Consider the following 27,163-nt stretch of genomic DNA (forward strand, 5'->3'; position numbering starts at 1 on the left):
TACAATAGAAAAAGTTTAATGCAAACATTTGACAGAGATCTGTGTGGTTGGGAAGTTACAAATGAGAAATATAATTACACTCCAACCAATCGCACGGAGAATGGAGAACCCGACGTTTCGGGTCCGGCTCGGCTCCATCCTCAGGTGTGACTGGAGCCACACCGCAGCGGCGCGCAGTTGCTCTCTCATAAAGCCCATCGCTGCGGCGCGCGGCCCTTGCGTGTACAGAGACGGAAGAGCTCCATGCGAGCAATTAAGGCTCTGTGGGCTTTGCTGGATATGCCGTGACCCAAGTAAAAGCCTCTTCTTCCAGTTCGTTTCCTCCTCTGGGATGGCCGTTCCGGCGAAGTCAATTTTGTGGTCCGCCGCCTCGCAGTGCTAGGCGCAAGCACTGCGTTCTCTGTTCTGTTTGCGGTCGTCATTTTAACAGCGGCGCTGTTTATGCTCGTACTTGGTCCGGTGGCATTAGCAAAAAAAATACCAAGACACAAAACTGCTCCGCTTGTAAAGTGTGCACCACCGCAGATAGGATGGTCTAACAGTGAAGCCGGCTTTCGCTGAGCACAAGGGGCACATGCGCATGCGCACCCCTTACCATACCATTCTAAAGGTGGTAGTCTTTTTTGGCAACTAAAACGAAAAAAAAATGGCTCAGCTTGCACTAGTGCTGCAAGGCTGAAGAAACCGTGAGGCTGAGGGTCGACCTAGCTTCTTCCCCCTTGGGATCGGCCTTCAGTGTGGGGGACACACAGGAACAGCCTTCTAATATCCGGCTAAACTTGGCCTCACCCCTCTACACTTACCCTAGCCTAAAAAGAACAACGCAAAATCTAACGAAACTTAGCAAAGCCTAGAAAAACCTAGCAAATCTTAGCAAAACGATAATTAGGTCGACTTTCAGCTCCGCTGTTTCCCAAGCCTTGTACCGCTAGTGCAAGCTGAGCCTGTTTCTTTGTGCTGCCTAATCCTGTTAGGTAGATTTTTGGTTTCATAAATATATGACGACTCGGCGTACTGAAGGCAGTAAACCACTCCGAACGCTTTGTCCATTGTCTCACGGTCTTTAGGGCGGGAAAGCAGGTGGCCTTAGTCCTCGGAGGCTTGTGCACGACTTCCCCGCCCTAAAAATCGTGTTAATATTAATTATTACAATGTACAGTATGCTAATTCGTTCCAAGCTCGAGTGTAACCCATCAGCGTGGGATGGGATCCAAGTTACGATACTTTAACATAATCACTAGAAATGGTACAAAATAACTCCGTTCGTTTCCTTCTTTCAAACTATAATCGCACTGCTAGCATAACTACGATAAAATATAGCCTCAAACAGCCAACGTTTACTGCCAACGTTAAACGCCGAAAAATTTTTCATCTCTGTCTGTTCCATAACATATTTTATCAGCTACAACTACGCCATCAGCTTATTTTACCTCCACATTTTATCTCGTCCCGCTTGGATCATGCTAGTAAAATTGGAATACCATTTTCAAGAACAAATGCATTATTTAAGTCTTTTATACTTAGGGCTTCAGTTGAACGAAACCCTCTTCCTGGATCAACCGTTGCCATTATTGATCATGATTCATTGAACAACACAATAGATAACATTGTATAATTATAATTACAAGGTAGTTTTTATTTTTCCCGTAACATTTTATGCATATATTGTATAATTCGAAGCCATCTTGTTATCTTTCTACTTGTCTCAGTTTGTCTAATCTATGAATGAATATTTAGAAGCCCTTTTTGTAACCATTTTTGTTTACTGGTTTTATCCTTACTTTATTGTATTAACCACTGCCCTCTCCAATGCCTTTTGTTCCTAAGGGTACGTACATTAAATAATTAGGTAAGTATGTAAGTAAATAAATAAATAAACAAATGGATCAATAAATGTACATTGGGTACTGAATTACAATGCTACGCAGGCATAAATGTCACGCTCGCTATCACGTAACAATCAACTTAAGTGGTCGCTGAAACAGAGGTTGCCTAATTCGCCAAGTGTGAGCCTGTCAAATGGATTAAATGACGCGTTTTGTTGCATACATTTGGCACTCTGTATTTTAATGACTAAAAGGTGGTGTGTCCGGTGGCAAGGAACGACATATGGTTCTAATACTGGCATAAATATTCTAAAAAATATTCCTGAAGTGTGCATTTTCTAAAACGTCCCGCAGATTTAATAAAAAATCATGAGCCATTTCACTATGTGAAGGTGAATGACCAGCGAAGCTTTTTAGCACGCGACCTAGAGGTACGTGGCACAGAATTTAGGTGAAAGGTATCAGCAAATCTTATTTCTCTTAGGGTTGGTGGCAGTAATTACTGAAGAAACACTCCCATGCACGCACGCAGTTTTATTTCGACTCTTCTGATCTTAAAAATGGTGTCTAGGGTAATTTAATATACTCATACGGAATATCCAACTGTTGAGGCCTATGAGCTTCAGGTCTAAACCCTGTTCTGAACGGCGTGCGACCTTGGTAGTGACCCCTTCTAAATGGCACACACATAAACACGCTCGTTTTTAAGCGCCTCGCGATATAGATGGTATTCACTGAATAGTTTAGCTGTAAATTTATTCGCTTGCCAACGCTGGGAACGGCCACGGAAATGGCCGAAGCGCCGCGGACATGGCGCAGCTTGCGCCCCTGCGCCCGCACGCTGTAGAAAAAAAAAACACCGGCTTGCGTCGTCTGCTCCTGCTCCATTTCAACCCGATTGTCAATGGTGATATCAACAGAGATGTTATTAATCGCACTCACATTAAAATCGAGGCATTACTTTGCGTTCGGTGGGGTAGAGTTTGGAACGTCCAACACACATCATGTGCTTAGCACGGACAAGTACCGCCATCTCGCGGAGCCCGACGTAATCAGTCACGGCGCACTCACATGGTTGCTTACATGCGCGCCACGCAGGTGAATGCAACCTATATAATGCCTCGCGCATCAAAGACACGTGGAGCCTGAGAAGTTTTGTTTCTGAAACATAAACAAAAAGGGGGATCTCACGCATGTGACAACCGAGAAAAGTGAAGCCTTAAACTTGTCCCTGTGTACGCTAACATCACCGTGCGCCTGCACAGTTTAACGGTAGATGTAGATTTTCTAGTGGTCGAAAACGTCGCGCGGAAGGGTAGTAACCTTGTGGTCCACCTCGACCGTCACCTTTACATTAGCGGTTTGCACAGAGAAGACGCTCCTGCTGGAGAGCACGCTGTTCACACGTCACCAGCTCCAAGCTTAGAGAACGAGATACACGCATGAGCGCACCACCGCCAGTTCCTTCCTGGCGCCGCGTACGTGGCACGCGGTGACAAGCGTTACTTGGTGTAAGATAAAAAGAACAGCCACTCACTCTGCAACTGCAACAAAGATGCAACAGCAGCACACGGTAAACCTGGAGAAGAACCAAAGCAAGCTTCGCTTTAATACACGGCACCCCGGACCTCCAAGCTGCGCTTGAAACTATGGGTATGTCACGGAATGAGAACAGCTGCGGACCCGGTGGACTTGAGTTAATGCCCAAACAACTACAGATCGAACACACTTTGCACTGTACCTGGTTGCTCCAAGAGAATTTAAGACCCGCCAACAGGACTTCATACGGTAATCATGCCACACGCAAGTCTTAGGCAAGCTTAAAGCGTCGGCAAGTCTAGCGGCAAGTGCAGAAGCACGCATCATTCTGTCCCCTCCTTGGTCGCCACGGCCGGCGAGAGATGTCGCCACAGACACAAGGGAGTGCTCTAGCAGAACGGAGAACTGGTCCCGGTACGGCACCCGGTACACAGTCGGCTCACCTGCGCATGCGTACAACCAGTTTCGCCGCGTCTGCGCATGCGCAGTAGCGACGTTCGCCTACCGGGTGCCGTGCCGGGACCGGTTTTCTCTCTTTCTGAAGTGAGGCTCTTTCTGATGTGAGAAGGTTTTCGAACCATCTCTGGGTAGCGTTGGCTGCGCACCGTTCCAAAGCAAGCTCGTTAAAAGAGGAGAGCGCTGGTCGTGAGTCGTTCTTACACGCTAGCAGAAGGGCTGACACCAACAGAATTGGAACGGCGCGCATGTTTCTCCGCTCCGGAAGTATCCGCTTCTGAAGCGTTGAACTGTAAACTGGGTCGCAGAGTGCTGGGAAGACCGTCGTCACTATTCATGCCACGCTCACAGTTCCTGCAAGCTATTACTTCTTCAAGTGTTGTGGTCAGAGAGAAGGGATAAAGACGGTCAGACTCGCACGTAGGAGTTGGGGGCTTATGAAAGCGAAGGGCTTGAATAGAATTCGTCAATACAGCGCGGCATAAAATCCTCAATTGTATCTGCGTTGTTTCGTGTCGAAAAGATGAGATTCGTTTATAATTGAGGGCCGGGCCTCATTGTAAAACCCGCAGGCGGGTAAGTGGAACTGCTTGTAGATTCCGGATAACCTTTTTCAATCGCGTACTTTTTGGGTAACCGGGTTTCGCGTTCGACGCGAATCTCTTTGCTTTCTGAGGAAAGCCATACAAGAACAGAGCTAACGAGCGTTGGCCTAAAGGAGTAAAGGCTTCGCTTATTGTCACAAATATATCGCGTAAAGTGCGGTGGCGTGGGGACGTTTCTCGTGTAATTTGAAAGTTGAACACGTTTTCCTATCAGCAAAGAGTCATCCATGTCAAACATGCAGCGCGTAGTTGGTGAAAGAAAAAGGACATAGTGAAAGAAAGGACATAGCTGGTGAAAGAAAAAAAAAATGTTGAGGGAGGTGGAGCTGCCTATAGAACTGTTAAATCTAAAGCGCGCAATTCGCAATCCCCGTCGAAGTTGAGTCGGTTCACACAAATGAATTCGGCTGCGCATGTCGCAGTTTTATTGCGAGAATTGTCGACTGACATGCAGGTTTAGGGAGGTAAAACACAGGGGTGGGTAGTCTGCCTATTCCGGCTACCGCCACGGCCTTGGCTCGGCTAATCAGTGGGAGCTAGTTTTCAACCGACACGGAGTGATTCGCGTACAAATGAATGCGTTTTTTTTTTTCTCTCATACTAATGACTGTGCACTTGCTCGGGACTTAATAATGCTGCGTATAAAGGAAGGAACGAGGATTTAACGTTTATTTTCTGTAAAATTTGTAGAAGATTGGTGGCTATCTTAGTCCGGGTAGCCGCGCGCTTTCGCTAAAGTGGAATAATCCACGTCTTAAATAACCATATATAGTCGACGGCAGTGACAAGCCTCACTGTCTTTAATGACAACAGAAATGGTGAGATCCGTTCCATGCTCTTAGTAGCTGCTGTCTTTGGTTATTTATTTGTGTACTTTGTGTTGTATTACACAGACCATGGTTCTTCCAGCCGCTATTTCACTTCGCTCGAAAAGAAGCAAATAGCGTCCTGTGCAGCTTTCTCCACTGTATGCACCCTGCTTGGTGATAAGCACAAACATCGGCGTCAAGTTCCGCCGGCTGCGTACCTCAGCGGTCGCGATCGTATTTCGCGATGTTCCAGTCTTATCTTCTGTAAGGCGCGTCCAGTGCATTCGAATGATGCGGGTTTGGTCGCAACCACAGTGTGAGGCGAAGGTCCCAGTCTCTTGTGTGCTAACTTAGGATTCGACAAACAAAATTAAACATTAACTGTCCAGTGATATCAACACGAATTGTGAATCAGGCGACTGGGTTTCCTGATCCTTTCAAGATAATATAGAAGAAATATTTCACATGGGTGATTTTTTGACCACCGCCTTTCCGGTCATCATGGTCTTGATTGCGAGCGACAAGCACGGCAAGGAGCAAATGCTCACTCTTGATCTCTTTCCCGAGTTTAAGGACTACAACGTCAGCATCTGGAGGCACGATGGGAGGAAGTGTGGCGCCTCTGCTAATTTTGGCCTCGTTGACTCGAAGCGACTCTTCGCTGAGGTAAGCTAACTTTTTTACATACTTTTGCCTAAAGAAAGCAACAACATTGAAACAAGAAGGATACAAAACCTCGTTAACGAAGAAGTAGTGGCAATAATTTCTAGTACTTCCCGCCAACCCAGTAATATTTCTAGAGCCTGTAGAGACCTAATCAGGCCGATGACTTAGTTCGGAATAGGACGACAAAAGGTTTTGTGAGGGAGCAAGGATTCGGGAAGGTTATTCAAGTAATTTTTGCCCATGACACTTTGAGTATAGAAGTGCACTTCAAGGTCAGTTACACCCGTAGGTGCACCACATACAGAAACATATTTAGTACAGGTACAGTGGATGCACTATAGAGATGAAAAGGAGTCACCCGAGTGCAAAAAAAAACGTGTGCTCAATGGGGTCATTCAGAGAAATAAAAGGATGACTATCCGCCATGACACTAGTGCACAGAGACCACTTTTTAAAGGTGCCCTGCAATGCTTTTCCGAACTTTTTCCTCAACCATAAATGCTTCGAGAACGCTGTCCACAAACACATCCAATATTTAGAATAGGGGTGCACAAGGTACTTCAGCCAGAAACGGATGACCTGAGCCCATCAGATAACTTGGAAACTCGCTCAAAAGAGTTTTCTCTTTCCCGGTGGTGGCGTTCTTCAAGTGCTCGAATGTCGTCATTAAAGCGATTCAGCGGCCATTGGCTGGCTTCCTTTCAGTTGCAGCAATAAACGCATTCGGTAACCAATTAACAAAATCGCCACAAAAGCAGAAACGGAAGTCGGATCTGATGCGACGAGCAAATCACGCAGTGCCGATTTCTGCTGGCGATAACTAAAGCTTTCACAGTGCTTCTAGACCCGAGGGAAAGAGTGAACTAGTTGTCCCTTTAAGATATTATTCAGTGATTTCATACAACAGCTGAGGGTTGTACCTGATACGCCGGAAGGCATGTTCTGCAGGAGTCGTTTGAAGAAGTTATGGTGGTTATGGTTTGTAAGAAACTGAACGCGGTCACTTGAGCAGGCAAACATGCCCAGATTGCGTTGTATAGATTTGGTGGCCGGTACTGCCACAGTGTATGCACCTAAGCCTATAGTATGGTGACTGGGAATAGTCCATTAGGAGATGATGTCTCGAATGTACGTCGAGTCAGCATAGACTTTATTGGCAGGTTCCTCCAGTTAGAGTTATGGACGGAAGAGGAGCAAGGAAGCCAGTGGCCTTTGCAAGCTGTTGTCGGTGTGGTGTCCTGGCTTGCACGTTTGCTAGGCGCGGATATTCTGTGAGTTGCGTCGCTAAGTTTCAGGAACACTCGCCCCCAGACTTTAATTGTACCGTGCTCAATTAATGTTTTGCTCAAGCCGTTCATCTGGGTCGTGAAAGGAGCTGATGCGCCAGAGATAAGACAGCTTGAAGTAAGGCTACCCGCCTCAGAATGACAGCGCTTGGGCGTTGTGGCGTACTTTGTGGGATCTGGAACTTCGCGGAAGTTGCTAAAGTCATCGAATCTCTTAAGCCCGTTCTACATGGTGCGAATTCGCAGCTAAATTCACACCATGTATAACTGACTTTAGTGTAGCTAATCAACGGGGGCGTACTACAGCGAAGCTGTAGATGTCTAACCCTTACAGTTAGCGCTCCCGTGTGGAATGAAAACTCGGCGTGTGAACAAAAACTCGGGGGCTTGTGTTCAGCGTATAAAAAATTTTCAAAAACAGAAAAAGATGCCTTAGGTTCTCCATGCTTTCATATAAGATGTCTTATATTGACCTTGAAGAAACGTCTTCGGAACAATGAATTCGTGCTTATAGGTGAAGCCTACTTTAAAGATATCATGATAGCTTTGGACTTTGTAAGCTGGCTTTCCCACATTTGAAGTTAGCAAATAAAAATAAACAAGAAGAAATAGTTGCAAAGTGCAACCAGTAGGAAACATGGCGCAAAATTTAAAAGGACGGTTTAAAAACCCGGATATTTTAGGGCAAAATTTGTTTAGAACTTTTTAGAACTTAGAATTTTTTTTATTTCTCAGTTTGGCAGTGATTCACAGAACTGACAATACCTTTTCAACAGTTGGTCCTATCACGTTCCCAATAAATTTTATTATTGCCAGGTAAAATATAGTTTCTGAAATGACGGCCATTTCTTTTTAAGTCTTCCAGCGTACTCCGGTTCGATGGTCTGCCCGAAGGACAGTACTGTTTCACGGTGAGTTCCCATGTCGCTGAAAATTTTCTGTCTCTGACTGATGACCAAAGCGCTCGTTCACTTCCATTCGATGCGCCGTATGCATCAATGCAGTTCCCAAATGATGTCATGACAAAACCTGCCTTTTTTAGAATTTATATGAACTCGTGTAATGAACAAATTTGTTTACGAGAATAAGTGGCCACGGTGCACACTATCACAAAAAAGTCATCATTTAATTTGTTGCTTGCTTAAGACTACTAATAAGGGGCAGGGCAGGATTGACAGTTAGTACACAAGCAACCCATCAATGCGCATTTTCTTCGCGAAGACATGCAGAACGGGCGAACAATCCCACACTGATTGCCCGGGCGGGCTTCTTGGACGATCAAAGTATCTTATACCTTGGTGGGGTCCGGCTGAGGCATCGAACATAAAATACCCAATAAAAAACAAACACCGAGAAGAAGCCCAACAGTTACTCATGGTGTCATGAATGAGTATGTGCGAAGCATCAATGTATTCTAATGGCGATACGTTTATTGAGAAGAATGACATATATTTATCGGCTTGTACATAGCACCGGTACTAAGGTGACATGTACGAGCGGTACTAATTTGTTCGAGCACTAAGTGAACACACCACGGTGAACCTGTCCTAATTTATCATACGTATGTGGACCTTGAGTACATGGGCCTAGAGCACGCCGTGGCCTAGAGGGAGAGAAACACTTGGGACCCCGTGAACATTACATCTGGCAGGCATTCAAAGAAAAACCTTGATACAAAACATAGAGATTCTTTTCCCCCTTCAGATAGTTATGACTTGGCCAATAAATTTAATGAACATTTTATACATGCAGTTAATGAACTTAAAAAGAAGACTGCAAAATCAGATTCTTTGCAGAGCCGCTCGTCATGCGTCTTTTCAGCCTACATGCCAGATGTCACTGAGCTCAATTTATGGCAAACAATGCGTACAATGCCACTAAGTCACCTGGTCATGACAGTGTCAGGGTGCAGGATTTAATAATGAACTTCAGTCATCTTAAAAGCGTATTAATTTATATTATAAACCAGACCCTAAACACCGACATAATCCCGAAAGATATTGAAGTCCGCGTTGTGAGACCTTTTCATAAAAGGATCTAGAAAAGACCACAACTATAGGCCAATCTCAGTAGAGTCGTCAATAATATGTATTATAGAGAAGATCTTACAAAAAAGTGTGATCTCATTTTGCGAAACGCACAGCCTAATCAGTGCAGCACAGTATGGATTCCGAAGTGGACTTAGTACGACCAGCTTATTAGAGGATTTCAACGACTATATGTGCAGTAAGATTGACAAAAACAACCTCGTTATTTCGCTCTTTTTAGACCTCTAGAAGGCGTTTGACACAATTTATTATAAGCTGCTCCTTGAAAAATTAGCCAATATCGGGTTTAGAGGTCCTTACCCAGATTTTTCTTAAACTATTTGTCGAATCGCGCCCAGTGTTGTCGTATCAAAAATTCTTTCAGTGAAATGCTGTGCGTCCGTTCAGGTGTGCCAGAGGGATAGGTGGTGGGGCCACTTTTATTTAACATTTATATTAATGACTTAGCTTCCTTGCCACTGAATGCCAAACACTACATGTATGCTGACGATACTGCTCTTTTACCTTGTTAGAATTATGATGTTGGTGCTCGTCTTATGCAAGAGGATGTCTGTCTTCTGATGAACTGGCTTAGTAATAATCATATTTGTCTGAATAAATCCAAAACCAATTTGATATGTTTTCATAGCCCTTATCGGACCTTTGTCGAGAGCACATCTGTATTTCTGCATACTAGCGCCTGTCATAATTTTTCCGCCGTCCAGTCGATCTTGCTCATGACGTTAAGTATTTAGGTTTGCAATTAGATGAAACTTTATCTTGGAATTTACATATATAACAGCCTGCAAAATGCTTGCGAGCGGTATGTGCTCATTTGTATGCCCTTCGTTCGGTTTGTTACCCGCTGTAAAAAGAATGGTTTTTAAATGCTTAAGAGAATCTATCATTAGATATGGTCTAACTATTTATGGCCATGCATCTTCCTATAAACTGAACACTCTTAATAGAATCCTGCACAAAATAGCGCAGAATATTATATATGGCACTAGACATCATGGAGACCGAACAGAAATTGTTATGAAAGAATCAGATATTCTACAAGTGAAAAAACAACTCATTTTTGATATCTTGCTAAAAAATTTCTTCTACAATCCTTTCAAAGTTGATAATATAAAAACAAGGTGCCTCCGCCAAACTTAATCTTTTGTGCTGCTCGAGTACTAACCGGCTACGGAAAGAAAGTACGGTCGTTCCACATTCCTGTTTACTTTAATAAAATAGACGCCCCCCCCTCCAGGCATTAACTGTCCCTCCCAAGCCAAAAAATACTTGAAGGCATGGGTCCGCGAAGCTGCTATTGAATAAGACAATGCTTTTAGACTGTGCTTGAATGTGATTGCGCTCTTTTTATTTGTATTGCTGTTTGTGAACCAAAACCAACATTTTATCATTTATGCTTTTACAGTGGCTTGACATCATGCAACGCAGTGTGTTTTCTTTTCTTTTTTTTCCCCTTGCTTTCTTGTTCTTTCTTGCTTGCCTTTTTTTAGAATTGTTTTTATTCACAGAGTTGTTTCTCTTTGGGCTCTTTGTATTAGCCGAGACTGCCCAGCCCCGCACACAAGCCACTCTGGCTTAAGCGGACTGGATATTACAATGTAAAAGAGTTTGAATAAACGTTATTATTATTATTATTATTATTATTATTATTATTATTATTATTATTATTATTATTATTATTATTATTATTATTATTATTATTATTTCATATTATTATATCGGGCCCTTTTATGCGGGGCGGGTGTGCAGCAGTCGCAACTGCTCAGCAACCTTGGCTGCTTTGTCCGTCAGGGCTTCTCGCGTCGTCAGGTCAGAGTAATGTTGCTAGAATGATTCTAACCACCTTAGTCAGAGCAGCCTAGCGCCGCCTCCCATAGGGTGACTGGGGGTAGGGGGCGTCGGGCGGGCCAAGATGTGGTGCTGCATACGGTGGCTTTAGTGCCGCTTGATGTGCAGTGGGGTGAGGAGAGTATGGAGGGGTGAATACGGTGATGGAGAGCTCTGTTATAGTTAAGATTATGTTTGTAGACGTCTCCAGAGCCGTTCTTACGTGTAGCTAAGGGAAGGGTGAGCGGGGGGGGGGGAGGGGTATCGGAGGCGAGAGAGGAGTTAATACGGGGTGATCTCGTGGTAGCCCAAAAGGCTGTTGCAAGCTGACCTGGCTCCGTAGGGGCAGTGAGGCTGGGGTATGGCCGGGAGGTCAGTGCTAGGGCTGGTGCATTAGCCGTCTCACGGCCCAGTGTGGACAGGAATCCAGATCAATTCTATTTGGGCGGTGGGTGGATTTCGCGTAAGTTTTAGGGCTTGGGGTGATATGGCACCCGCAGAGAAATTTCGAATGATCGTTTTCGAAACGGATAATATAAATTCAGGGGTTGGCTGCTGCGGCAGGACTAGTGCGATTGCCACCTCTGATCGTGAGTGAGTTTATTAGGGGGAGGTGGGACATTAGTGATCGTCAGTGTGAAAGAGTTCTTGTGACAGCATTCGGGAGCATCTACGTACACCGTGGCAGGCCGTATGTGGCGCAACGTTAACGTGCTATACTTGGCACGTTGCTCTCTGCAGCCCTGGTGAATATGAGGGAGCATATTACGGAGTAGTGGACGTACTTTGAGGCGGGCGTGGATGTCCGTAGGTATGAGGAGTTTTGGGTCAGTAATGATGGACGCATTGGGTGGTAGGCGTTAAAGAAGTTGTTTGCCGGGGTTAGTTTTGGCTAGGCAGCATATATAGTTGGCTGATGCGGTGCTCCTCTATCAACTGTTAGGCCATGCCTAACAGTTGGGTTTTAGGCCATGCCTAACACCCCTGTTCTTTCTATCTGGCAGTGGAGGTGCCGAGTGGGAGTTGCAGAGCAGTTTTGTATATTGTGAGGATAAGACAATTGATTTTGGCCAATTCTGAATTAGATGAGAGGAGGTGGGTAAGCGATAAGAGCGGAAATGCATAGCTACCTCCAGCGAATAATGGCCTCCATCGACGGACCGCTAGCCCAAGTGTTGGATATCACAGCTGTCCCCATCCCATAAAGAATTCTTAGCCTGGCAGTGCCCGTGCCCAACGAGACACAACGCCAGATCTCACTCTTACACATCGCACAGCCAATTTACACAGGCACAACATGGACCACACTCTTGGGAAGGACCAGTGCATCATCCAACTCACCATCCCCCTCAACACACTCCGGTCCTCCAACACAAACAACAATACATAGCGGACTGGTAAGCCTTCAAGTCCACTTGCAATGAACGCCCCACTCAACCTTCTAGAGTACAGCCCCTGGATACATTAGTAGCGGAGCTGAAGCCCGCGACCTACCGCTCAAACCTGAGATCCCGGCTGATGTGGTAGACTCCCGTCTCCAAACTACGTGGACTGCACTTCGCAGACTTTGCCGAAAATGGCGAACAAATAAACATAATAAGCGCCTCAGCAATAAAATGGCAGAGCTAAGCCCCAGAACGGAAAATAAAATACGCAGCAGAATCAGCCGCAACCCGATGCGGAGAAATCTGTGGCCAGCTGCCAAAGACCAGCGCCGCAGCATTTCTGGATCGGTTTTACACACCGGCTTTGTGGGAGCATTTAGCTGCAATATACTCCTGGATACGCCAAACTACATGCAAGCATGAAAAAATTGCGCGAAGGAACGTGCTTTCAGTTCCAGCTTGACTTCCAGCTTGGCGCATTGAGTGTCGTCTGCTATTCGTAATTACTGAGTATGGGCGCAATTAACACACATGGCATGCCTCGTAAAGGTCACCTCCACGCTCAACATTTACCGATTTGAAAAAAAATCCTTGTGGTTATCTACGCTTTGCAAGCCGCACCGCAGCAGAACGACAAAAAGTCATGCACGACTACGCTGCGTTGACCGCCACTGGCATTCCACTGACGAGTGGTTCGCCACGGGCGGCGCTGTTCGCTGAAGCGACGGTGGTGCCACACAACGGCCGCCCGGTCCCTATATCTTTAGCATGAAACGCACGTGGTCCCTCCTCTTTCACCTCCTCGACCCGCTCAATCCAAAACTGCGCAGACCAACCTCATGGCCCAACTTGTCCACTCCTACCCAAATACGCCGCAACAACTGCTATCCTCCCTTCAAGCAAAATACGTGGGCAGAGCACTGAAAACCCGCCAGAAGGAGTGGCCAGTCCACTTGGTGTGTCTCAACGCAGAAAAAAAAAGAACAAGGCAGTTCTTCTAATGCTATGGCGCTGCACCATCAACGGTTTTGGATACGAAAACACCTGAATACGTTTGCAGCCTGTATGGAAGGAATGGTGCACAGGGCTCGTCTGCCCTGAAAGAAAGTATACATCAGCCAATGCGGCAGTTGTCAAACCGATCAGGTTCGTGAGCATAGCTATACAGCAGGTAATGCTATCAACAGACGTCTAGGAGCTGGTTTCCGTTACTGCCAATGTTATCCTATTCTAAACGAGGTTTAGGTGCTTGTTTGACACCGTGGCAGGTTCACCTCAGAAATAGTTGTAGCCCGCGAAATTGTTCGCGAAGGTGATATTGCAGTTCCGGAAACGTCATGTCTGGATGGAAAAACAAATTGCATGCCTGAATGTGGAGTGACCGGCTGCAGACAAGTTGTTTGATACGGGAAATTGTTTTTTAAAGCGAAATGCCTACTACGCTGCATTTTCAATGTCATTCATAAAGTCACAATGTCCTTGAACTGCGGGCGCGGAAGCTGCGCTCTTATGGTGAAGGCGATAGCCAAAACGCCCGTGTGTACGAGATATCAGCGCACGTTAAAGGTCCCCAGGTGGTCAAAATTAATCCGGAGCCGCCACTACGGCGCCCCGCATCGCTTGCGTTGCGTCGGCGCGTTAAGCCGTACAATCAATCAATCAATCGGACCTTCGCTGCTGCAGTACCACATGACTAGGCGAGGGTCAAACAGCTGCTTCGCCTGTCTCTTATCACCCAGCGGCGGCTGGGCTACCTGGGCATTCGGTTTAGCGCAAGCAAACCACTTCACTAGGCGATAGTTATATGAAGCGACTGAAATAATAGTCTTTGCTTTCGGTCGTAACAAATATGTTCAGATCCGTTACACCTGATTCATTTTTTCCTGTTTGTTTGCAACGTATGTGACGTCGTGATATGATCATATAGGTTGTATTCACTGGCGTGAAGCGCATGCCGGCAACCGAGTGTGTCGCCTTAGCAGCGGGGACAAGCGGGTTCGGGCATGGCAGCGCACGCATAAGGCTGTGCCAGCGAGCTCAAGAGCATTACCTCGACGTTAACACCTGTTTCGTGCAGCCTGTCGCAAGACAAGAGTGAAGTGATTGCCAGTTGCCGTGTATTGGTATCGGCCACAGATTGCTCAGCTTTCAACCAATGCTTCCACTTTGGCCTTCAGCCACTCACCGATAGACATCACTAGCCTCCCAGCAAAGAATGCACTCACTGCTACGCGCTTACGCTACCACCGTATCTCATCGGCATTTGCGTGAGCCTCGCAATTTCTTCGGAACCATGATTTGGCATTTGTACTGAACGACTCTGCTTTGGGCAACACAGAGTTCTCTTGGGCAAGTAGAGAATAACCACACAAGGTCAGTGCTATTATTCAGATCTGTTGACTGACGCCACGGCCAGGAAAGTCGTGGTAATGGCGCAGACGACGAACGCCAGGGCCTGTATTTTTTTCTCTGCCAGATGCAGACTCATGCGCAAGCGCGGTGGACACGGTCATGGCGGCTTTAAGTGTTGCCAAGAGAAAAAATTGCCCGCTAAATGTTTACGTGAATACCATCCATACTCACGTGGTAACTAAACCTAGCTTGTTAGCCGGCGCCGAGTAGCGTGTCTTTCCTTTCTCTGCATTCCGTTGTCTTCACGTTTCCCTCTGATCATGTGAGACCAGTAAGCTCCACGTATCGCTTTGACTTTGCACTTTGCATTTTCTAGGCACAACCAATCACGGCCGACTGTTCCCCCAGAGATTTTTGCCATGTTCTTACCGGCCAGGCATTTAGCTTCAACGGTAAGTCTTACAGACGTTGCAAGAATAACTTTTGTTCAGTGTCAATGCTTGTTGACTTGTCCAAATTTAACGCGTGTGATGCTTCCCTGACGAAAAGTATGAAAGTACACAAGCTGAAATTGTTCGTTTAAAATCCAGACGGACAAAATGGTGAAAGACTGCACCATGTTGACGATCTTGCCAGTGTTAGACATGGAGCACGGTAGCATCTAGTGACCTCGTACGCGTGATTGCCACTATGCCAAGTTTCTCACATTATAATCTAGCAATTGAAACTTCATAGAGGCAGAAGATATTCGAACTTACAGCTGCTGTGAACCACTCACTTTCGACGTTTTATGTCTACAACCCCACGAAATACTCCCGGTTTGGTTCCCAAATATCCAGATAATTCTTTCTTCCTAGTAAGTGAGCTACAACAATGTCATTTTTTACTTATTTAGAACTTTTCAAATAACGATCAAATGATTTTCATAATTCATGGTGCCACTACATCGTTAAGTGAAATTATGTGCGTGTTTATGACCTACCTCAGCTCAGTCGTAATTTGAACTTATAGTTATAAGTAGTTGTCTTCTGTTGTGTTCAAAAAGCTGGAGATATTTTAAATTGTCCAGCAGTGAGATTGACCCAGAGTAACAAAAAAATGGGTTCATGCCATGGGCACTTGGATTGCGTTTCTGCTGCAGACACCAGCATCGCCAATGTACAACCAAACCTGGCTTTAGAGCAGCAACCATTACGATTGCAAAACACGTGCTTTCGGTTAGTTTTGAACTGGGATAAAAGGTTATTGCCATTGCATTGTGGGTAGAAAAATTACTGTGATTTTGATAGTTTAACGCAGCGTCGTTAACGTTGAAAAAAGTTGATCTTCTGGACACTAAGTTCCGACGTGAAACAGACTGGTGCTTAAACGACACGGGTCTGAAGTGTTGCAATGAACATTATTGCCACAAGTGACAGAGACAGAAAACATTTTAACAAGCTCAAAACTGAGAGTTCATATTCCTAGCCCTGATTGTCACACCGCCCAGACAACACCTCACGAAAAAGAAGCCTGCATATGTCATCACTCGGAGGTCACTGAGTGGCCAAGTTTAAAAAACGTCAAAAACCAGCACGTTTTGCCAATCGCATAGCGGGGCTCAAGTGCCCAAGTCTTTTCAAGTGCAGACACCGGTACGGATGTCGTGGGGTCACTCGATCGTACGACAAGCCGAGTGCAAGATCGTAAAAGCACGGGCTCAAGAGTGCCATTAGGAAATCAGGCACTTGGAGACTGATGCCTTGTTTGCGCGGCAACAGCTGGAACACAACATTCAAGGTTATTTCACTGACGTCCATCTGCATGCCAAACATCAAACGCCGAATCGAGGGGGCACCAATGTTCTACATCTCAAAAAAAAAAAAAAAAACTTCAAGCCCCGCGGCCGGCCACAACCCACACTGTCCAAAGAGATGTAATCAACCTATCCTCTTACCAACCCACAGCTGCCGAAGCGACCGTCCTTTCCCGTGGTCTGAATTTTAATACTGCCTGGGGTCCGGACAAAAGTAAGGTAATATGCTCTTTCGAGAAAGCTGTAAATCAGTTTCCACATTCCAAACCAGACGAAGCACGTACTCGTGCCACTGGTATTCTCTCAAAGTGGCGGCAAGGCGCCAGACAGACCCTCAATTGTTGAAAAACAAGCTATCAAGAGCCTGTGGTGCAATGATAATACTGTCGTTCTACCGGCCAAAAAGGGCAACACAACTGTGCTGCTTGACAAGGAAGACTGCAATGGAAATATGAGAGACCTGCTGTAGGACAGAGAGACGTATACCCCATTGCAGCGCAACCCTGCGGGCCCGGCTACAAAAGAAGCTCCAAGAGCTGCTGGCGGATATCTTCCGGTTCGTACCTCCGGACAAGAAGGGTCTATGATACCGCCCACTGTGCACAAACGGCTCAGCTCCTGCAATTAATTGCCTACCAAAGATCCACAAAACAGGCGTCCCTCTTCATCCCATCATTGATTTCAGCCGCATATTAAGCCATTCGGCGCTTAATACAGCCACACATGTGGCCAATTCTTGAGACTGTTGAAAAAGTGCTCAATGAGCAACTCGAGGCTGAAGATGTGATGGTACCCTGTGGCGCAAAGTCATTGTTTACTAGTATCCCGGTCAACTTGGCCGTTGTAACTTGTGAAGAGCTTCTGAACAAGGACACCACTATTACTGACCGCACACCCTTTGATACCCCCGACCTCTGAACTACAGTTGTGCCTCAGCAACACATATTTTATACAGTGCTCAGAGTTCTACTTGCAGACGCACGGCCAAGTCATGGGTGCTTCCATTTCCTTTGTCATGGAATCCCTGGAAGAATAAGTCCTCTCAAGTTTCACATTCTAACCGAAGGTTTTCCACTGCTACCTCACTGCTACCTTGATTGTTTTTACATCCTGCGAAAAGAAGACTTCTCCCTGTTTTTGCATGAACTGAATGATATTGAGCCTCAAGTACTCAAAAAACAAATGACTGCTGTACATTGACGTCTTGGTTAAACGCAATAATGGTGAACTCTCCTTCAGTGTATACCGCAAGCAGGGGCTGATTGTCCATGGTTCAGATGAACCAGGACCCCCGGGCTCACGGGCAGGGATTTATACATTCCCCCCATACCACCCCAGAAGGATTTCGACAAACCCAACCCTCCCCCCCCCAAAAAAAATTCACAACCACGAGCACCCCGCCAGGGATTGATACACTCTCTCCTAGCAGACCCCGACACCTACCCCCTCAGGAGGATTTCGATACCCCCCATAAAATGAAATTTCTGGGTGGACCTTTCTCAGGGCTGGAAAAACAAGGCAGACTTAGTGGTTTGTTTCAGAAAAGTTTAAGCCTCCTGCTGATTCTCCTGTTTGAAACAGAGATAATCTATTTCAACAATGAATGCTTCAAAAAGGCTGCTCATTGCCCATTGTGCGTAATCCTGAAGTCAGCTCACCGTTCTTCAGTCTGAGGTAAAAAGGTTGCACTCGCCAAAACCATGCATCGCATAGAGCGACGAAGCTGTTCCAACTGACGGACACAGAGAGCAGCTGGACTGGAATTTGTTGAAGGGGCAATGTTTAGGATCTCATTATTAAGCAGTCCTAGCAAAAAGCAGAAAAAATGCTTGTAGAAACTTACATACCATTCTTTTTTTTCAAAAGATTAATAAAAGGGTAATAAGGGCACAGTAATCAGAGGAGATAGACATCCCACCAGTAACGACCGAAGAAGTAAGGAAGGCTTTGAAAGAAATGAAAGGGGGCAAAGCACCTGGTGAGGATCAGATAACAGCAGACCTCTTGAAGGATGGCGGAGAAATTGTACTTGAAAAACTGGCAAACCTGTATACGCAATGCCTAATGACCGCAATGATACCGGAATCTTGGAAGAACGCGAACATCATCCTAATCCATAAGAAAGGCGACATGAAGGACTTGAAAAATTACAGGCCGATCAGCTTACTGTCACTCGTCTACAAGGTATTTACCAAGGTAATCGCTAACCGAATCTCTGCAACCTTAGATTTCAGTCAACCTAAAGAACAAGCGGGGTTCCGTAAAGGTTATTCAACAATGGACCATATTCACACGATCAATCAGGTGATAGAGAAGTGCGCTGAGTATACTGAACCCCTATATATAGCCTTCATAGATTAGGAGGAAGCATTTGACTCGGTCGAAACCCTAGCAGTCATTCAGGCATTACGGAACCAGGGGGTAGATGAGCATTATGTAAGAATACTAGAGGATATCTATAATGGGTCTACAGCTACCATCATCCTCCACAGGGAGAGCAGTAAAATACCTATAAGGAAGGGTGTCAGACAAGGAGACACAATCTCTCCAATGTTATTCACAGCATGCTTACAAGAAGTATTCAGAACGTTGGATTGGGAACAGGTGGGAGTAAGGGTTAATTGAGAATACCTCAGTAACCTCAGATTTGCTGATGACGTTGCCTTGCTAAGTAACTCGGGGGACGAATTGCAAAGCATGCTTTCCGCACTGGGCGAACAGAGTAGAACCGTGGGCCTGAAAATTAATATGCAGAAAACTAAAGTAATGATCAATAACCTCGGGACAGCACAGCAGTTTGAGATAGATGGCGAGGTAGTGGAAGTGGTAAGCGAATATATATACTTAGGCCAAGTTGTGACCCCAGATCCCAACCATGAGGCAGAGATAATTAGAAGGATCAGAATGGGGTGGGGTGCATATGGCAGACATTCTCAGATAATGAATAGCAGCCTACCATTGTCGCTGAAGAAGAAAGTGTATGACAGCTGCATGTTACCGGTACTCACCTACGGGGCAGAAACTTGGAGGCTCACTAAGAGGGTTCAACTTAAATTGAGAACGACTCAGCGGGCAATGGAGCGGAAAATGATAGGTGTAACATTAAGGGACAAGAAGAGAGCGGAGTGGGTCAGGTAGCAAACTGGTGTTAAAGACATATTAGTAGAAATTAAGAAGAAGAAATGGACGTGGGCAGGGCATGTAATGCGAAGGCAAGATAACCGCTGGTCATTAAGGGTAACAGAGTGGATCCCTAGAGAAGGCAACCGTTGCAGGGGGCGGCAGAAAGTTAGATGGGCAGATGAGATCAAGAAGTTTGCGGGGATAAATTGGTCACAGTTGGCACAGGACCGAGGTAATGGAGAATAATGGGAGAGGCCTTTGCCCTGCAGTGGGCGTAGATAGGCTGGTGAGGGTGATGATGATGATGATGATGATGAATACATATGCATGCCTAATTTCAATGCTGAATTTCTGCGAAATGCATAACCTATTTTCTACACTGTGTTGAAGTATAAAAGCCTTGGAAAATTTTATATTTATTCGACAAAACAATATGAATGTCTTTCCTGGTCTTATAAAAGTGGATATTGCCTTCAAAAATGTAAATGTATTCATTACCTGTTTAAAAGTGAGCGACGTAGCATAAATGAAAATATGTATAGCTTATTCAAGAAAGTTACTTAAAACATTTTTGTGAAAGTTCGGTATGGATCTAGTTTTCTGTTGGCACCAACTTTAGTTCCCCGCTAAATGAAAAAAATTGAATAAGCCATTTAAATTTTTGTTGTGCTCAGTCGTCATATACAATATACAAAATATCACTGTTCGTATGGAAATGCTTCTTTAGGAGAACTTAACTAATTTCTGTGCTGGAAGAATCACAAAATAGCCAGACGAATGGTAGTGTATTTATCATAGGGGTGTGCGAACAGTTTCTGCAAAGTGCCCACTTGTCTGCCTCGGCAGTGCTCACACACAGGCAACCAAAGCGTGCGCTGCCGATTTATTGAACCAGATAATAGAAGCCATTTCTCCCAAATTATGTGCTTCCTAATTGTCGAGGGAAGAGGTTGTCTATTAAAACAAGGGTAAACTGCACCAAAGGTTAAAACAAATGGAAGGAACACATACGACACCTAGACTGCCCTTCTTAGTGTCGTATCTATTCCTTCCTTTCGTCGTAACTTCTCGCGCAGTTTACCACTTTTTCAGTAAGAACCAACTAATTTTAATGCTGACGGATTTTAAGCCCGACAAATTTTAATGTTGTCTATGTCACTTCATCTCCTGGTGTAGTTGAATTCCGATGACAATCTCTGCAAGTGCTCTCCGAGAAAGTAGACGTCCAGGCGATGTTCATAAACACTCCAGAGATTCTTCGAGCAAATATGGCATGTGTTCTTGTTGCGAATGCTAAAAACCATTAATTCTCAAGAAGGATGAGAGGCTAAGGCGATGGCGGGAGGAAGGGACATCTATGTCTTTTTTGAACCGGGCCTTCAGCACTTTTAATCCGGCCCAGCCGCAAACCAACGCCCTCCGGGAAGAACTTGGGCTTCCAATCGAGCCACCCTGCTCCACATGAAAGAGCTGTCGTTCCATTGTTAGTGACTTGTGCGAAAAGAATCTGCAAGGACACAAACAATTTGCAAATGGAACTAAGAATGGTACGCCCGGAGTGTTCTGGTACCGGCTGTTCTCAACACTTTGCAAGAAGAATTGAGAAACAGGCACAGCAACCTAAGGCTTCCAATTGTAAGGCTTTCACCACCACTGCCGGCATTCTGTATGTATATATGGTATGAGTGAAGCTTTGACCCGTATTTTTGCGGATTATGGCCTACATATCGGGCACGTACCAGCCAGCAAGCTTCGGAATATGTTTGTAAAACTCAAGGACCCGCTGCCCGGTAATCATTTCCTCGGTGTTGTCTATCGCATCCTTTGTGATGATTGCAACCATGTTTACATCGGCGAAACAGGAAAGTTCACCAGAAAGGTAAAAGAGCACCAACGCGACACGAAAAACAAAAACGTGACTTCCAGTGCAATTGCCGAGCATGCGCACAAGCAGCAGCACGATATTGGCATGAACAACGCTGCAGTTCTCCAGGTTTAAAGGACGCATCCCGGCATCACACTTCTTGCTTGAATCACTGTTCCTACAAATACACTCAGATACGATGAACCGGAAAGATGGGACGCTGCCATTAATATAGATGCAGTCATTACATCACAAACTTCGTCTTTAAATTTCGACTACTTGTCCTTTTTCGCCTAATTGTGAACAAGGAACCCATGCGGATTCAGAAGCGTACTAAACTTATTTTGTCTTGGTCAGTGACCTGCTTCTTATGAAATCTATGCAGTCCATTCCGCCCAAACTACACTTGGACTATATGAGGCGCCCATGAAATAATTTAGACTAGCTGGATATCTTTATCGTGCACGTAAAACTTGCACACACGCACACATTGACGCTTTTTTTCCCTCCACCAGAACAGCAGCCAGAAATCAAACCTGCGATATCACAATCACTAAAAATCTGTTGCGATACCAAGTTTATACATGCAAGGTTTCTGCAAGCAACGTTTATAAAAGAAAGGTATCCACTGAAGTACGTCCCATATACCTACTGATATGACCTATATACGTATAATGAAGCCTTGTGAATTGGACTGACCGGCTGAATGATTTGTCATCACACAACTTAGCCGGGGGCCTCACGAATTGAAATAAATTTCCGCTCTGACCTCCATGCTCACGGTCAAGATTTTACGAAATTTACGCCATATGGCTAAAAAAGGTTCAGATTATTTCCACAAGTTCATTACTAAACTTTAAGACCGTAAGTTAATTGGTTTTGGCATTTTTAAAGGCTTCTGATACACGTTTCCGCAAACAGTTTTTAAGATCTCTGGAAAATAAATAATGGTTATTTTTTGGTTAGTTTAGCTCTTGGTTGCGTGATGGCACCTTCCCAGCCCCTTACCCCCCTTACTACCCTCTTCCTATCAGTGGGAAAGCATTTTGTGCTCCATGCGACGAAACACAGTGTTTGAGCAGTCGATGGTACAAAGTACCCGCAATCTTTTCACTAAAAGAAAATGTTGCAGGGGCAGGAATTGAAGCAAAAAAAGCACGGGGACAACCAAGTGATTTATTGTGGGGTTTAACGCGCCGACGCAGCGCAGGCGATGAGGCGCGCCGTAATGGAGGGCTCCGGATTCATTTTGACCACATGCGCATCTTTAACGTGCGCCGAAATCTCGTACACACGGGCGTTTTTGCTTTTCGCCTCCGTCAGAAAAGCGGCCGCCGCGGCTGGGAATCGAACCCCAATCCTCGTGCTCAGCAGCGCAACGCCCTAGCCACTGAGCCACCGCGGCGGGTGGGGACAATCAAGTGACTGAATCACTACTTCACGCCGATGTGTGAAGTAGGGATTCAAAACACAGATTTCGAAGTATTACTTTAAATATAAGCGATTATTTGACAAGAGGAGAAAAATTTCCTGGTGGCGCTAAAGTCTGATTACGTGCTTTGAATGCTAAGGCATTTTGGCTTCCGCTGGCGATACTTTTCTGCTGCATTGCGTGTGTGTCGTGCTGGCTCCATGAGGCTACTATAATACATATTACCAGCTTCTCAGTATGGACTTTGAAATAATCTGTGGCCTGGTAAGCAATGAAGACAAAGAAACGACAGTGAAGAAGGAGACGTGCAGATGGTGTAGCAGTCAAGAAGTCTTTGTTAAGATAAGTATTGTTAGGGGAAGCCATACTGCTTCTGCATTCAAAATACACAGTACTGTATTTTTGTGCGTATAACCCGCCCCTGCCTATAATCCACACCCCCCCTCCTTTTCAGCCCGCCGGAAAAGAAAAAAAAACAATCCTCGCGTATTGCCCGCACGTTTGATGCAGGAAAGTTTTGATACAGAGAAGGCTGCACCAAAACTACTGCTCAAGCAACACATCACATACTATGTAGACAGAAGAAGCGTGTATTTAGCAAGTAGAATACATGTACTGACTGCAAGGCAAAAGTCACAATTCACTAATAAAGTTCAGTTGTTAGAGTGCGCTCTTCCTTGTTCTTTTTTTTTCCTTGTCCTTGTGTGGTTTGCGCAATCGCTGCCATGGAAGACTTAATCAGTGTTACTGCGTAGGAGCTTCACGGCAGAACGCGCATTGCCGTGAAGCTGCACTAAACAAAACAAAAAAAAAACCCCGCGTATTATCCGCACCCCTACTTTGGCACTGAAATTTCGGAATTTTTGGTGCGGGTTATACGCGCGAAATTACGGTATATGCATGCTGACGTTTAACTGTCCCTAGGAATTTTGTCTGCTTAATATATTTCTTGTGCTTCAGAACGTTCGGAAGCGACGAAAACATTTAGTATCAAATATAGCAGAGGAGAATGAACGGCACTGGTGGTGGTCACACTAATTTCCCCGTAATATGCAAATTACCGGTTTGTTTTGCAGGTGAATATTTGATAAATGAAGAGAGCGACAAGCAAGACGAGGAGGCATCACAACAGCCTTTGGCTTGGAGGAGGCTTCAAACAACGCGCGAACTGGGAAAGCGTCTGCCCAACACGAACAGCAATCACAAGGCTTCTCAAGTGTTGCGCTGACCATTGTGTGGAGATACACAAGCTCAAATTATGGCCGGAAAGCCATTCTGCTGTTCAGAAAATGCTCTACTCCTTTGTGTGGAAATAACATTTTTTTTCTCAAGACGATATATATTCCTTTCCGATCTCTTCCTGCTGAATCAATAGGGCGAATTAGTGGAACATACACCACTCCTTTACTGCTCCAGCTATTGCAGCTATTATTCGTCTGGGTTTCGAGGCAACCAGTATTGTATAACGTTTGTATTTTATATACAATATACTGCGGGTAATTGTGAGGACAAGTGGGAGTGGGACACGGAATACAACATTTTGTGATTCCTGTTAACACAAAAATTGGAAATAATGTGAGGGAAGAATGCAGAAATGCGGACAATAATAAACGGCGTACTAAAGCAAGGCTTACTGTAGGCATGCATTGCAGACACCAACGGACAAAAAGAGTTGCAAAAAAATAAAACTAATTAAATTCGAAAATTTGGACATGAACATAAGGCAGCTGATTTTTACCACAGCTGTATATCTGGTAAATACATTTGCAGGCATGATTAATGCGATAGGCTGTAGAGTGCTAACGTGGTGGCCCGATGAAAGCTCCGGGAGTCTCTGATATCCTCTGCTGAAATTACCTACCAAGACATAGTGCACAGATTGGTCTCCTTTGCGAATGGCGCAGAGCTACAGGTTCATGCCGTCTCGTACAGATTTGAGGTGTTGGGCATCAATGGCATGTATGATGTTTTTAATAAACTCATCCTGCTAGCGAACTTCAACACTGAACAAAAAATAAAAAGACGAAAGAAACGCTAGCGTGGGTTTCGTCTTCTCCTCCTTCGTCCAGTCTTGAAGTTCACTAGCAGGATGAGTTCATTAGTCGGTAACCAACTCGCCCAACTCTCCAGTTTACTGATGTTTTTGTCCACCTTCGCCCCCACTGTGACAGCATCTGGGTGGGTTGCCATAAAGCATATTTGTGCACTGTGTCAGGCATAGTGCCAGTTGTTCCGCGACTTTGTGGTGGTCATGTGACGATATATGGGTAGGTACAGCAGGCGTCATTCATCCATGTGCATAGAAAGCGACGACCCTGTACAGTTGTTGTTGGAGAGCTCCGGATTAATTTTGACCACCTGGAGATCTTTAATGTGTTCCGAAATCTCGAACACTCGGTGTTTTTGCTTTTTGCCTCCATCAGAAAAGCGGCTGGCGTGGCCGGGAATCGAACCCGCGTCCTCCTGCTCAGCAGTGCAATGCCTTAGCCACTGAGCCACCGCGGCAAGTGACCGTGTACAGCGAAACGTCTGCGATTCAGGGCATCTCTCATGACCACTTTGAGGGATCTGTCAACGCACGCAGCCCCATGTTCAGTAGCTGTGACACTAGCGTGTGGTAGGAAAGCCTGTGACAGTCTACAGCATGGCCTGGCGTAGGACATCCTGCTGGCAGAATCACTGTATAGCCCTTCCGTCAGAACAGAGACCACCTGCACCAAGCAGAGGACAATGTGCTGAAAGGTTGTACCAAACGTTCCTGAAATGCAGTGGATGAGAAGAAATCACCACAGTGTGTTTGGCTGTTGAATCGACTTTTAAGTACCCCAGTTGGACATGCTACACCCAGCCCACTCAGGGGCAAAATTAAGTGGTTAGCTTGCACTTGCAATACATTCGAGCACTGCACACAGCAAGCTAGTGGCTGCCAAGAACTTTGTGTTTGTAGGTACAAGGCGCGTATTGAAGTATTCCAGTACCTGTCAAGTATCTTCCGCTGTGTCAGATTCTTCGCTGCACCATACAGCACTGCGTCTTTATTGTTGGCTTGTTAGCAGTGCTATGATGCCCACCTGATCACGTTGTCAGTGTATGCTGTGCCATAAATCCGACGGTGTAGGCAATGCCTTGGGTGAGCCCTGCCACAACTAAATGAAACGGTATTGTTACGCGGCGGCAGGACACGAACAGTGAATGATTATAAACGATCTATTTACACTATTTACAAGCGGCCAGCCATATCAGAGTCCGCTCAGTCTGAACGCCCGGCTTTTCCTCGTCGTCCTCGACGCTGGTTTGTGGCGCCATGGGGCATTGTCCACCTGTCCGGAACATTACACCCCCCCCCCCCCTCCGGGCAAAGACGACCGTCCCGGTATAGGCCACAATGGCACGGCTCGACGTCGGTGTCGTTGATTCATTTCGCCTGCGAGGGTTTGTGATCAGTAGCTCGAACTTGTCATAGCAATGCTTCAGGGCAGGCTGCAACGGTTGACGCGGATGCTGATGGGTTGAACGCCTTCGCAGAAGACGGGTGCTGTGCGGTTGGCGATGCCTGTGCGACGTTCCGCTTTGACTCGGACATGGCCGTTTGTAAATAGTGTAAATAAATCGTTCATAATCATTCACTGATCGTGTCCTGCCACCGCGTAACAGTATTCATGAAGAACTGAACCTTTCTGGACACGAGAGCTGTTGGCAAGACACGACATGCTCATGTGGCAAACGTATACCAGATGTTCAGCCTTTCATCATTGAGCACAAATCTCAGCAGCCTGTGGTTTGGTATCCCTCAGGAAGGGTTTCTAGTGCAGCCTCATGAGAGACTGTGTCAAATGCCTTAAGGAAATCCGTGACCAAAGGTCTGGTTCACTGCAGGTGGCACAGGTATCAAAGTATGTAGCCGTTGGAGCAGGTATATGGTGCAACTAGCCTCGATTTTAGGTGTGAAGCTCGAACCCCATTGGTAGATAGAGGACCCACGAAACAGCTCTTCCAGTTGGTGTGTTAGCCACATTGTAGCCACTTCAACTAGATTGCTTCCCACAAGGGCAGGTGATATTGGCCAGTTTCACCACCATGCCGGCGACCACCCACGCTCAAAAAGCTGCCCAAGTCTGCCCAGATGCCAAAATTTCATTCAAAAGAGTCA

At 45.6% G+C, this 27,163-nt stretch overlaps 1 protein-coding gene across 1 annotated transcript; it reads left to right on the forward strand.

Annotated features, from left to right (window-relative positions):
- The first annotated feature begins 5,505 nt into the window (after positions 1-5,505).
- LOC144151666 (uncharacterized) lies at positions 5,506-24,349 on the forward strand. Its single transcript, XM_077682783.1, has 4 exons — positions 5,506-5,901; positions 8,045-8,098; positions 15,176-15,251; positions 24,090-24,349. The coding sequence occupies exons 1-4, from the start codon at positions 5,701-5,703 to the stop codon at positions 24,239-24,241; spliced, it is 483 nt and encodes a 160-aa protein (XP_077538909.1). The 5' UTR covers positions 5,506-5,700; the 3' UTR covers positions 24,242-24,349.
- The last annotated feature ends 2,814 nt before the right edge of the window (positions 24,350-27,163 follow it).

The sequence above is a fragment of the Haemaphysalis longicornis genome, unplaced genomic scaffold, assembly GCF_048455015.1.
Source record: "Haemaphysalis longicornis isolate Haplotype H1 unplaced genomic scaffold, Haemaphysalis longicornis Haplotype H1 scaffold_9, whole genome shotgun sequence".
NCBI classification, from domain to species: Eukaryota; Metazoa; Arthropoda; class Arachnida; order Ixodida; family Ixodidae; genus Haemaphysalis; species Haemaphysalis longicornis.